This window comes from Chiloscyllium plagiosum, chromosome 6 (assembly GCF_004010195.1).
Source record: "Chiloscyllium plagiosum isolate BGI_BamShark_2017 chromosome 6, ASM401019v2, whole genome shotgun sequence".
NCBI lineage: Eukaryota > Metazoa > Chordata > Chondrichthyes > Orectolobiformes > Hemiscylliidae > Chiloscyllium > Chiloscyllium plagiosum.
The window spans coordinates 95,962,938-95,977,019 of record NC_057715.1 but is presented as its reverse complement, the minus strand read 5'-3'; the positions used below and the strand labels follow the sequence as shown (position 1 = coordinate 95,977,019).

The following is a 14,082-nucleotide window of genomic DNA, read 5'->3' as shown; positions in this document are numbered from 1 at the left end:
GTTTCCAGTGGATGCTTTAAATGAAGCACTCCCTGTCATAATGACAAGACCTCCACATCCCTAGTCTTCTAGTTTCTCCTGCACTCCATCACCCTCTCCCCATCTTTCTGTTAATATCATGTTTCATACTAGAATGTTCGCCAATGAAAAGCAAGAGCAAAAGAAACTTGAAAGGGTTCAGAAAAAATTTACAAGGATGTTGCCAGGGTTGGAGGATTTGAGCTATAGGGAGAGGCTGAATAGGCTGGGGCTGTTTTCCCTGGAGCGTCGGAGGCTGAGGGGTGACCTTTTAGAGGTTTACAAAATTATGAGGGGCATGGATAGAGTAAATAGGCAAAGTCTTTTCCCTGGGGTCGGGAAGTCCAGAACTAGAGGGCATAGGTTTAGGGTGAGAGGGGAAAGATATAAGAGAGACCTAAGGGGAAATTTTTTCTCGCAGAGGGTGGTACAGGTATGGAATGAGCTGCCAGAGGAAGTGGTGGAGGCTGGTACAATTGCAACATTTAAGAGGCATTTGGATGGGTATATGAATAGGAAGGGTTTGGAGGGATATGGGCCGGGTGCTGGTAGGTGGAACTAGATTGGGTTGGGATATCTGGTTGGCATGGATGGATTGGACCGAAGGGTCTATTCCATGCTGTACATCTCTATGACTTCGAAGAATGAGAGTCGACCTTACTGAACCATAAGGGATTCTTTGGGAATAAGAAGAGTGGACGATGAAAAGCTGTTTTCCCTTGTGGGAGAGTCTCGGACCGGAGGACATAATCTCAGAGTAAGGGGTCAGACATTTAAGACTGAGATTTCATCTCTCAAAGGATAATAAATCTGTGGAATTCTTTACCACAGAGGGCTGTAGAGGCTGGGTCATTCAGTATATTCAAGGCTGAGATGGACAGATTTTCAATCAGTAAGGGAATTCAGAGTTAAAGGGAAAAGGCAGGAGAGTGGAGTTGAGAATTATCAGATCAACCATGATCTCACTGAATAGTGGAGCAGACTCATTGGGCTGAATGGCCTACCTTTGCTCCTAAGTCAAATGGTCTTATAATATTGACCTCCTCCCGTAGTTCCCAGCATCCCAATCCTCCATTTACATTTTGCGATATTATCATTTGAATGATTACCACACTGAGATACATGCTGTGTGACAAGCTTATGCTTTCCCCGCTGAGAGGTTGTAAATGACACAGATTCTGAAAAGTCTGGGGTTGAAGGGTTTTAGGGCCAATTTGTTTATACCTAACAGATACTGCCTCAGGCAGAAGGCTTTCAAGTTAAAGAAAGCACCTGTATAATGAAAGGTGAGTGGCCAATTCTCCCAGTTTGGTCATTAGCAGTAGTGTGAAAAACAAAAGCTGCAGGACCCAAAGAAGCAGGTCCAGGCTAGTCCGCTCTTCCTGACGTCTCACCTGTAAGACCCTGTGTTTGATTTTACCTTTTGTGCTAAGGGGTGTTTACGGGGATTGTTGCAAGTATTTGGAACAGCATCATTAAGTTGGGATGGTCTGTTGGGTTTTCTGAGAGGTTAAGTTATTCAGTATTCTATTTTTTTGTTATTTGTGTCTCATTCAGTAATCTTGCAAATAAATTCTGTTGTTTAAAATTAAGTGGTTTGACCAGTGGAATTTCTCCTGGAATATCCACTTTACACTTGCTTAAACCAACGAGCAAAGTTACGGGGTCTGGGCTACTTTCTTGAAATGTTTTGAGGAGTCCGGCCTGGGTCCATAACAGTTATCGTTAGGTTTTTTTTGTCATTGGATGCAGTGGGATTATTTCGTTGTGGGATATTTACGTTGTTCTGAAAGGTTACACATTTCAATTAACTTAAAGGAGCCAATGTGTGCTTGGCTGAGACAGAAACCCTTTGGATCACTGCATGGCCAAGCAACCTAAAGAGATCATTGGTTGGAATGAAATTCCTTTTCCATTATTTTAACAAGGGAGGGATCCATTAGCTCAAGATTATCACACTAATGTGTTTAAGATTTGAATGATAATATTGTACAGTGTCATTTCCAGATTTGTTATTTTATTCGCTGTCAGTCACTCAGAGTGGACAAGTTAATCTTTAGCTTTGAGAGAAAGTGAGGGCTGCAGATGCTGGAGATCAGAGCTGAAAATGTGTTACTGGAAAAGCGCAGGTCAGGCAGCATCCAAGGAACAGGAGAATCGACGTTTCGGGCATAATTTCTTCAATTCCTGAAGAAGGCTTATGCCCGAAACGTCGATTCTCCTGTTCCTTGGATGCCTGACCTGCTGCGCTTTTCCAGCAACACATTTTCAGCTCTACATCTTTAGCTTGTCAGCTGCTTTCCAGCAATTGTTACTGAGCAACAGGAGGAGGAGAAGGAAACAGAGTTCAGAGTTCAGTTCTTTATCTGCAGCTCTGTAATACTGAGGCCCATTGCAGTGACTACAGTGAAAATTAACTAATCTGTGCAGCTAATAAACTTTCTTCCACCCAGCCATTGTCCATCTTCCTACTCCACTGAAATCTACTGTCATCATTCCCTCATTGCAAACTACCAGCTCATCTACAAGCTTCCTCTCCTCTCCAGCATCCTTGAATATATCATAATTACCTCAGCCCACATGCCTTATTCCTGGAACTCCATGTTTGAACCATTCTAATCACATCTTTCCCCTGGCGGCAGCTCTGAAATGGCCCCAATCAAAGTCACAAATTATATCCTCTGTAGCAAAGAGGAACCTTAACCTTCTTGACCTGCCTCCAGTCTTTGATATAACCAACCACAACATCTTCCTTCAATACCTTTCCTACATTATCTAGCTAGATGCACTGCTCTTATTAGGTTCTGCTGTTATGTACCCACTTACATCTGTAGAATCTTCCATGTTCTCTTCCTGTTCCTCTACAATTCACAAGGCTCTATTCTGTAGAAGTTCCTTCTATTCTTCATTTCATTCACAACCCTTAGCAAAGTCATCCAAATAAATGACATTGGTCATATCTATCTCTAACTCACCATGGCTTGGGTTTTTGCACTGACGGAGAGCCTGTCCCTGTCATCACAAAACCAGTGGCAAAGGTCAAAATCTGAAAGTCCCACTCTTCACCTCACGTCTCAGTGTACCTGCCAGCTAATCAGGTATGACTGAAGTACAGTCACTGTTGTAACAAATGAAATGCAGCCAATGTATGCATCGCAAGCACCCACATACAGCCATGTGGCAATTGCCAGATAATGTTTCAGTGAACTTACCTGAATAAATCATAGAATCCCCTACATTGTGGAAGCAGGCCATTTGGCCCATATAGTTCCACACCAACCCTCAGATCAGCATTACACCCAGACCCACCTCCATCCCCTATCCCTGTAACCCTGCATTTCCCATGGCCAATCCACCTAACCTGCATATCATTGGACAGTGGGAGGAACCCCATACAGACACAGGGAGAATGTGCAAACTCCACACAGAAGCCGTGCAAAGCTGGAATCAAACCCGGGTTCCTGGCGCTGTGAGGCAGTGGTTTTAACCACTGAACCTTAAAATCCTCAAACAGAACTCAAATATACAACCTGCTGACTCAGATACAAGATTGCTATCAATGGAGCCATTGCTGACACCTATTGTTGTTGTGCTAAATAGTACAGATACATTTGAGGGGAAGCTAGTTAACTGCATGAGGGAGAAAGGAATAGAAAGTGAAGAAAATGCTGATAGCGTGAACCAAAGTAAGGAGGACAGAGGTTTGAGTGCATCACAAATGCCAGAAAGGACATGTTGGGCATATCTTCTTCTTTGAAGAAAATTTTTGGGTTCATCATGCTTTTTACTTTGACATGGGCAGTGCTGGAATGTATCGTGGATTTCAACAAAGTCAAGATATAAATAAATATGCATTTTTGAGTAATGTTCGTAGAATAGAGTTGCAACCTCAAAATGCATTTCATGTTCTGTTCACTAGGTGGTGTAGTATCTTCACCTGCTGCTTCACAAGGACACGTTTTAGACAACAATACTGGATTAGTTGATGATATAATTAAACCAAACAGGAATCAAGTGTGCAATGGAGGGTAAATGTTTACGTTTTATTTTACACCCTACTTTGCAATGAATTAATTTTCCCTGTTTCCAATAGGTTTATCGGTTCAATGCATCATTGACAACGATTAAAGTCTAAGGCTTCTACACTCTCATCTGGTTCTGCTGCTAAAAAGTATACAATAGCAGCTTGATGTCAATCTCCTGTCAGTGTTTTCCTCCTTCTCCGTGGATAATCAGCAAATTTTCACTCTTCACTCCTTTGGAGCTGGCTGAGATCATAGGTATATCAGACTTAGGAGCACGCAATTTGGCCTTTCAAGTTTGTTTCATTATTCAATAACATCACAGCTGATCTGATTACTGTCTCAGCCACACTTTTCTGCCTGCATCCCATAACCCTGGACTCCCTTGTTTATCAAACACCTATTGAACTCAAGTGTTCTAATGACCAGCCTCCACTTCCAGTCCACATCCTAACAAGCTTTTGAAGGAAAAATAATTCTCATCCATGACTGAAAAGGGAGAGTTCATATCTTTAAATTATATCCTGGAGTTTTAGTCTCCCCCACAACCATCATTTGGGGATCCACCATATCAAGTCCTCAACTCCAGTCACTATTAGGCCTAACTTATTCAATATTTCTTCATTAGATAAGCCCTTCATTCCAGGAATGAGTCAAGTGGACCTTGTTTTTAAGGCAACGTAGTTTTTTTGCAATTAAGGGATTCAGAACTATGAGTACTCCAGATGTAGCCTCACCAAGGCCCTTTACAATGCATTATAACTTCTCTACTTTTACCTTCCATTCCCTTTGCAATAAATAACATTCCATGGAGTGGCACAGTGGTTAGCACTGCTGCTTCACAGCACTAAGGACCCAAGTTCAATTCCAGCCTCAGGCAAACTGTCTGTGTGGAGTTTGCACATTCTCCCTGTGTCTGCATGGGTTTCCTCCTGGTGCTCCAGTTTCCTCCCATAGTAAGAAGATGTGCAGGTTAGGTGAACTGGCTGTACTAAATTGCCCATAGTGTTCAGGGATGTGTAAGGTTAGGTGCATTAGTCAGGGGTAAAAGTAGAGTAATAGGGTAGGGGAATGGGTCTGGGTGGATTTCTCTTTGGAGTGTTGGTGTGGATTTGTTGGGTCAAAGGGCCTGTTTCCACACTGTAGACATTCTATGATTTGTCTCCCTAATCACTTGCTGTAGTTGCTTACTAACATTATGTGATCCAGAAAATAATTTGCAATTGCTTCTCTATTTAAATAGTACATTGTTATCTACTCTTCTTGCCAAAATAGTTCATATTTATGAGGAGAAAGTGAGAACTGCAGATGCTGGAGATCAGAGCTGAAAATGTGTTACTGGAAAAGCGCAGGTCAGGCAGCATCCAAGGAGCATGAGAATCGACGTTTCGGGCATGAGCCCTTCTTCAGGATTCTAGCAACACATTTTCAGCTCTAGTTCATATTTACTCCCAGTACATTCCATTTGCAAACCTTTTGCCCAGTTGCTTAATACACTTTGCAGACTTTCTTCTCCTCTTGATAATGTACTTTTCCACATATATTGGTGTCATCATTAAATGTAGCTGCCTTACATTTGGTTCCTTCATTTGAATCATTGATATTCATTGTAAATAACTGAGGACCCAGCATTAATCCCCTGGCACTTCATTAGCTACAGTTTGCCCAGCTCAAAAATGACTCATTGAAACCCACTCTCTGCTTCATGTTAACCAATCAATGTTTTATCAATGCTAATATTACCCCTTATACCATGTGGTCAATGAATGTTTTAAGAGAGAGGTAGATGGATTCTTGCTAGGCAGTGAAGCCAAAGGTTATTAGGGTAGATGGGGATTGGAATTTGAAACACAAATGGATCAGCAGTGATCTTTTGAATACAGAGCAAACTAAAGGGACCGAGTGGTCTACTTTTTCTCCTATTTTGTTTGTGTGAAGGTACTATGTGATGGAGTAGTGTCAACAAATCACAAGTCCTACTCCCACTTCTATTTCTTATTTTCTTACAAGTTAGCCAGATATTCCATCCTTGACCATTGTCTAGTGTCTCTTATGTGTGTATGTATCACACAAGACAGTACTTCTCTGAGATGCAGCCTCCACAGCATAACAGCTCTGACTGGGTTTACCTATTGAAAGTGGCCCTTACCCACATCAGACTGTACTCAGTATGAGTTGACTCTCAGTGATAGGAGGGAGCCATCTGGGGATAAATAACACAGGTATCAAACACTTAACACAACAAAACCAGTTTATAATTCAACAGCATTCTCCAACCACTATGAGGAGGAAGCACTTACCAGAGGTGAAATATTTCTGAGCTTGATCTGGTTTTATGGTTCCCTCTTTAAGACACATCTTCACTGTCTCATCGAAGATCATCTTCATTTCTGCAAAGCTCTCTCGCCAAGCTGCACGAGCAACTTCCTTCGCTTTGCCCTCAATCTGCAACAATGGATTTATTTAATAAGAGGCAATTATTGGAACATATAAACTGAAATCAATGTCTATCAGCACTTGTAATGAGACACTTATTGATTTGTTAAATTTGACTTTTTTGCTGATGGTAAAAATTAGTGAACAACTTTAATAATTAATACTGCCTTTGCAAAGAGATAAGCTGGAAAATGAGATATTTCACTTTATTATACACATTCCCAAGACCTGTGACACCTGTGCAGGTTAAAAATAAGATCTTGCGCAGTGTTATATCACACTTGGTAGTAACTTGACAATGAAAACAGAGAGCGATGGAAATATTCAGCCAGCATCTGTAGCGATCAAGAAAAACAGAGTTAATATTTCAGGGCAACGACCAGTTTGTCAGTTAAACGAACTGTTGCCCTTTGTGGTTCTGAGTTGGGAAGGCGAGTCCAGGGGGTACAGGGGAGGTTCTTTTTTTTTTTTTACAAAGTTGCCTCTAAACATTACAAACAAAGTGACTCCTGACTCAGTGGTTAGCACTGCTGCCTCACAGCACCAGGGTCCCAAGTTTGATTCTGGCCTCGGGCAACTGTGTGTGTGGAATTTGCACATTCTCCCAATGTTTGCGTGGGTTTCCTCTGGGTACTCTGGTTTCCTCCCACAGTCCAAAGATGTGCGAGTCAAGTGAATTGGCCATGCTAAATTGCCCGTAGTGTTAGGTGCATTAGTCAGAGGGAAATGGGACTGGGTGGGTTACTCTTTGGAGGGTCGGTGTGGACTTGTTGGGCCGAAGGGCCTGTTTCTACACTGTAGGGAAACTAATCTAATCTCATCTAAATCGCTTCTGAACCCTCTTTAGCTTAATAATATCCTTCTTATAACAGGGTGACCAGAACTAGGCACAGTGCTTCAGATTATTTTAAAAGTGCATGTTGAACTTAATCCTACCGCACTTTTAGCTAATGCTTTCCAAACTTTAACAACCCTGTGTAGGAAACAATTTCCTATCAGGTTTTTGTGCCAATTATTTCAAAACTATGACCTCTGCTGGTCAACTCACTCACAAGGGGAAATAATTTCTTCTTACTCACTTTCATATCGAGAGTAGCTTTATTAGGTCTCCCCATACAAATACTAAACCATGCTATCCTGTGACCTTGCAAATCTTGGAGAAGAATCCCAGTTTCTCCAATCTCTCCATATCCTCATTCCTGGTTTGCCAGGAATATTTTTCATTTCAGTGTGGTAATTAGACATCATCACAGAAATTGTTACAATGTCACATGGTTAGTGCTCTTTGGTACAACCCCATGGCTAGATGAAGCCACAGCTGGTTGTTTCTTAATCAGCTCAGCATTTTCCTGACCTCAGCACACTCTGTAAATATTCTATACTAGCACAAAGATACCAAGAATATTACAGTAGAGCACTTCCAGGACATCTCTTCATGCGATTGGGATGGTTTAGCAGATGCAGCCACAAGGAAAAAAATTGTTAAGTGCCTTTGGGACAGATTTTGAGAACAATATCTTATGGATTCAACTAATTATTGGGCTACTTTGGATCTGGTGATATGTAATGAGACGGGTTTAATAAATGATCTCAGAGTAAACAGTCCCCTCGGAAACAGTGATCATTGCAAGGCAGAATTTAGCATTCAGTTTGAGAGGGAGAATGTGGGTTGGAAACAATTGTGCTAAAATTAAATAAAGGTAATTGCAAAGGAATGAGGGGAGAGTCACCTAGAGTGGCTTGGAAAGCAGCAAGACAGTTGAGGAACAATAGCTGACATTTAAGAAAATAATCCACTGCTCCCACACTCCAAGATGTGCAGTTTAGGTGAATCGGCCGTGCTAAAATTGCCCATAGTGTTCAGGGATGTGTAGGTTAGGTGTATTAGTCAGGGAAAACGTAGAGTAATAGGTAGGGGAATGGGTCTGGGTGGGTTACTCTTCGGAGGGTTGGTCTGGACTTGTTGGGCCAAATGGTCTGTTTCCACACCATAGGGATTCTATGATTCTACGAAAAGAAGGCATAATCCCAGAGAAATGAGTTGCACATTTAAGACAGAGATGAGGATTAATTTCTTCGCTCAGAGAGTAGTGAATCTGGAGAATTCTTTATCAAAGAGGGCTCTGAAGGCAGAGTCATTAACTATATTCAAGGCTGAGATGGGATGATTTTCAATCAGTAAGGGGATCAGGGGCTATGCAGAAAAGGCAGGAAAGTGGAGTGAAGGATTATCAGATCAGCCATGATCTCAATGAATGGCAGAGCAGGCTTGATGGGCGGAATGGCCTACTATACCATGTGATCTTGAGGGCATTGACGGGCAGAATGTCCTACTATACCATGTGATCTTGAGGGCATTGATGGGCAGAATGTCCTACTATACCATGTGGTCTTGAGGGCCTTGATGGGCAGAATGGCCTACTATACCATGTGGTCTTGAGGGCCTTCCCAAAGCATGATACCCAGATTGGTTTTCATTTATTTATTTATTCGTGGGACCTGAGCATCACCGGCCAGATGTGCTTTTATTGACCATCCGTATTTGGTCCTGACAAGGTGACGTACTCAACAATCCAGCCAAGGCCCAACCAAAGACTTGGAGCAGTTTCGTGCAATCTCTTTGCTTTAATGCCCCATTTATAAATCTAAGTAACCCATACACTTGCTACCTGCTAAACATGCCACCTTCAAAACTTATGTATTTGCACCTCAGCTTCCTGTTGGTCTCCCATGAAAATACGAACATTCAGAATATTCTGTTTCTCCCAAAGTGCATCACTTGGTCATTTATAAACTGCATCTGCCACGTAACTTCCCATTTCACCAGCTTTTAATACTGGAGAATTAGAATCGGGTACCTTACTGTATAAACTACTAACAGAACTGGAATGTACACTCTGTGCAATCAATGGAATCTCACCTTGTTACAATAGTTAGGGAGGACATCAGTTTTGGACCTTAGGTAGTAAGCAGGTGGAACTGAATTCTCATCCCGTTGGTACCAGTTTTGGAGCAGCCTGGTGCGGAGGCCTTTATTTTGTGATTTGCAGAGAATCATCTCAAATTCCCTGGCTTCAATCTCGGCTGGTAAGCTGGCACTTCCATACTGCTCTCCTATCAAAGCCTATAAAGGAGTCACAGCATAACAGCATAGGGTTAAAAGATTTATTCCAGTAAATTACAAAAAAAGAGGAACACTGACAAATGCATTGCTTATCAAACATGAGGAAGGCCTCACAGTTAGGAGTGAAGATGTGAGAAGGTTTTGAGACTCTTAATGGAAAAAGATGAACTTAGAGGTTCTTTACACAACTGAAATTGTGCATGCGCGCTAATACGAATATTTATATACAAACATTCACGGATGTTAATTCTTTTTCGGGATTCATGATCAGGACAAACTTCCCACCAAATGTTATTCAGAGGCTGATAATTATTCTGAAAACACCTGTGTCACCGAAGAGAACTGCATCGCCTGAGCTGTGTTCAAAGTCACAGTGATTAGCAAAGTAAATTCCGTCCCCTTCATACCTCTATATGTATGTATGAAGGAGCAGTGGAAAAGTGCTCCTCAATCCTGATAGTAGTCACATGGAACCTTTGGAACTATGTTAAAAGTGTGTGATGAGGGAAGAAAATTAGTCAGCATCTCAGTCAGAGTGGAGACAGGGAGTCACTGAATAGCAAAAAACAGGGACAGAATGGTTTTCCAATAATCATAGGCTCTACTGAGACAAGACAAACTGTCATTGAAACAAGGTGCTAGGAGGCTGCCCCTGGCATAGGTCAGCACCTTCAGGAGAAGTGCTGTCAAGGGCAGAAGTTAAGGATGTCAAGGCAATGAATGATGAGGACCCAGCAAGTGAATACAGACCCAACACCAACCTGTACTGAGGTTTCAGGAATGAGGAGAAGACAGGAGGAAACAGGAGTCAGAATCTCACATATAGAGGGGTTTGCAACTCTCTTGCTTCTTGGCTGAAGATGTGACAGGACAGAATGTATTCTAAAGTCTGAAAGATTAACTTGGTTTCTCTCCAGAGATGATGTCTGGCACCTTTCAACATTTTCTGTTTTATTTTAGCTGTGTTTATCCTCAATGCCTGTGCCAGGAATGTCTGGAATTCTCTACCCCAGAGAGTTGTGTAGGCTAGTGAAAGCATTTGAAGAGGGGGTTGATGGATTTTTGAAACTTCAAGTTGTCGAGGGATTTGAGGAGCTGGGACAAAAGAGGAATCAGGCCTCAGGCAGATTAGCCATGATCTTATGGAATGGTGAGGCAGGCGTGAGTGGTTTAATAAGCTCCGCCTGCCCCTACCCCTTATGCGTGTGCACAAATACAGCATTGCAATGCTATGTCACTGCAAAGTGATAGCAGTAGCTGCCTGTAACAAAGATGGCGCTGCCCATATAGTCACAGGACAGTGCAAGACAACCTCCATCACTAACATTAACGGAGGAGAAAGTGAGGTCTGCAGATGCTGGAGATCAGAGCTGAAAATGTGTTGCTGGAAAAGCGCAGCAGGTCAGGAATCCTGAAGAAGGGCTTATGCCCGAAATGTCGATTCTCCTATTCCCTGGATGCTGCCTGACCTGCTGCGCTTTTCCAGCAACATATTTTCAGCTAACATTAACGGACACTAGGCCTCCTGATGCTTCTGCTCATTTTGGAACCAAAATGTTTTCTCAAAGCACTTTCTAATTCTACATATAATTTTACACAGGAATACCCATGTGTTAAGGCTTGCTTTTAATGGTGTCAGCATGTTTGTAAAATGGATAACTTTAGCTGAGCAGGTAAATGAGAAAATATTTGCTATTGATAGGTTATAGTAGTAGTGATACTGTCATTGGACTAATAAACCAGAAAACTAGGTTAACGTTCTGGGAACATGGGTTTGCTGGTGAAATTTGAATTTAATTAAAAAACACAACCAAAAGTTGATTGCCATGGCTGGTCCACTTAGTGATGAAATCTGCCATCCTTACCTGGTCTGGCATACATAAAACTCTAGACCCTCAAAAGTAGTCGATTCTTCACAGCTCCCTGGACAATTGGGAATGATGATAAATGCTGGCCTAACCAACACTGTCCTCATCTCAAGAATGAATATAATAAACAACCTAATGTGGGTTCTGTCTCCAAACAGATGTAGTACCCGATGTGGCAGGATTGATGTTATGTCTCATTGTATAAGAAACTAGGCTGGATAATGCAGGATTGAAAAATCCACCAGATATTTGTTACAATTACCTATCACATACTGAAAACACATTCATCGGCAAATTAGTGTCTGGGCTAGTCTTAAGACATTACATTACAACTTAGGAGTAAGTTACAAGTGTGCCATACTCCAAGGGATCCCAAATAAGGTAGCTTTATGAGAACTTCCTATTTTTAGGTCACATGCTAAGATGGAGTGATGATATCATATGCATGTCTCTTAAAGGCATACCAATACATACAGACCATGAGGCATAGCACAAAAGGGAGTGAAGTGCAAAATTACATCATAAGGAATGACAATCTGCAAGGCCATCCAAGAACAAAAAATGCTGGAAATTCCAGCAGGTCAGGCAACATCCATGGACAGGGATTCCTGATGAAGGGCTTAACCCCGAAGTGTCGTTTCTCCTGCTGCTCAGATGCTGCCTGACCTGCTGTGCTGTGCTTTTCCAGCACCACACTCTCGTCCCCAAAGTCCATGGACAGAGAACAAGCTAATGCCTAGACTTGAAACGTTAGCTTGCTCTCTCTCCCTGGATGATGCCTAACCTGCTGTGATTTTTTTTTTGTTTTCAGGACAGATTCCAGCACCTGCACTCATTTGCTCCTACAAGACCATGTTTTTTTTAAAATGCAGGTTAAAACAAGACAAACTCGTGCCACAATGATTTTGCATTCATGTAGGCTCACCAATTTCTTTAACTATGCCTCTATAGCATTATACATTAATAAGATAATGCATCATTAATCTTTCATGCTCTATGTATTATAAAGGAAAGTAAATGAAACACCTAAACATCCAGTTTTACATATGGCTGCCATTCAGAGCCTTCAACACTTGCTGGCCGAGTTTGAAGATGGTTATTTCAATTGGGAAGAGGCTTTTTTGCAACAGTTTCCTGGCTAAATTTTATTTGCATACGAGCAATACACTGGTCTCCCACAGCATGGGGCCTGTGCCTATTGCAGGTATTGGTTGGAATCTTGTGCCCTCTCTTTGCGAGTTTTGGGGCAGGAGAGTGATGGGTGACAGATCTGTGAACATGTGTTTTCATTTGTCTACAATTCTGTGAACCAAATAAGACAGTCTGTTTAACAATGTACATGGGGAGAGACAGCACTCGGACCCTGCAATGATCGGACAACAAAAACCTCTTCTTTTTCTGTTAAAAGAGCAATCCTCACTTATTTCGACAATAGGATGAGGTTGTCTTTCTGCCAGACTGTATCTGACGACAATAAAACTCCTATCGTTGGTCTCACCAGAAGTTTCTGGTGCACAATGGTTATTAACAATCATACGTCTCATAATTGTCTGAGATCTTTAAGAATCATAGAATTATACACATTCTTATACATTTTAAGATTCATACACTACACAAGAGGCCCTTCAACACATCAACTCTGTACCCGCAAAGCTACACTAGTCCCACCTACTTTGACTAGGCTCATGGCCTTGAATGCATTTCATGTTTTCATTCAAGGATGTCAGGTTAGCTACTTTGACTAGTCTCCCAGGCAGAGCATTCCAGACCTCCAAATTTTTTACACTTTGAGTAAAAACTCTCTTTTCCTCAATTCCCTCTAAACTTTGTGCCTTTCATTTTAAAATTATGCCCCCTTGTTATTGATGTTTCAACGCAGAAGAACAGCTGCCTTTGATTCACCCTGTCCATGCTTCCTCATCAACATATAGACCTCGATCAGGATCCACCTCAGCCTTCTCTGCCTCAAAGGGAATAGCCCGAGCATATCCAGCCTCACTTCATCGGAAAGTGCTCCATCCCAGGTGACATCCTGACGACCATCCTCTACACCCACTCTGGTGCAATCACATCTTTCCGAAAGTGTGGAGACCAGAACTACATTAACCCATCTTGAAAAGTAGGAAACGGAATAAATTTTTCTTTAGCTTTGAAGAATTGATGACCAATTCCAAGTCTCGATAACATCATCTCAGGCTGATGTCATGAGGATCAGTAAATCCTTCTATGCCAGTCTGTATGACCCGAAGCCGACCGACACCACGGCCACCCAGTCGTTCCTGTCCTCTATCACGGAGGTCTTAGACGACAGAACACGCGAGAGGCTGGACCAGCCGCTATCTCTGGACGAGCTGACCAAGGCCCTCCAGTCCTTCGAAAAGAATACACGGCTTACCAGTCGAGCTCTATTCCGCTCTGTGGGACTTGATTGGCCAGGACCTGCTGGAGGTGTATGTCAGTATGCTTCGGGCAGGTACCATGAGTGAATCCATGAGGAAAGGCAGCATCACTCTCATCTGCAAGCAGAAGGGGGAGAGGGAGGAAATCAGAAATTGGAGACCAATCTCACTATTGAATGCGGATTACAAAATTCTGTCAAAGGTAATCACCAACC

General features: G+C 42.2%; 1 protein-coding gene across 2 annotated transcripts in view; it reads right to left on the bottom strand.

Annotated features, from left to right (window-relative positions):
• LOC122550844 (NACHT and WD repeat domain-containing protein 2-like) overlaps nt 1-14,082 on the bottom strand; it is a 40,563-nt gene that overhangs the window by 12,177 nt on the left and 14,304 nt on the right. For both annotated transcript variants that reach the window (XM_043692174.1, XM_043692175.1), the window contains 2 exons: nt 9,397-9,600; nt 6,341-6,485 (listed from right to left, as the gene is read on the bottom strand). In XM_043692174.1, coding sequence (XP_043548109.1) covers nt 6,341-6,485; nt 9,397-9,600 — 349 coding nt within the window. The remainder of the gene's footprint in view (nt 1-6,340; nt 6,486-9,396; nt 9,601-14,082) is intronic.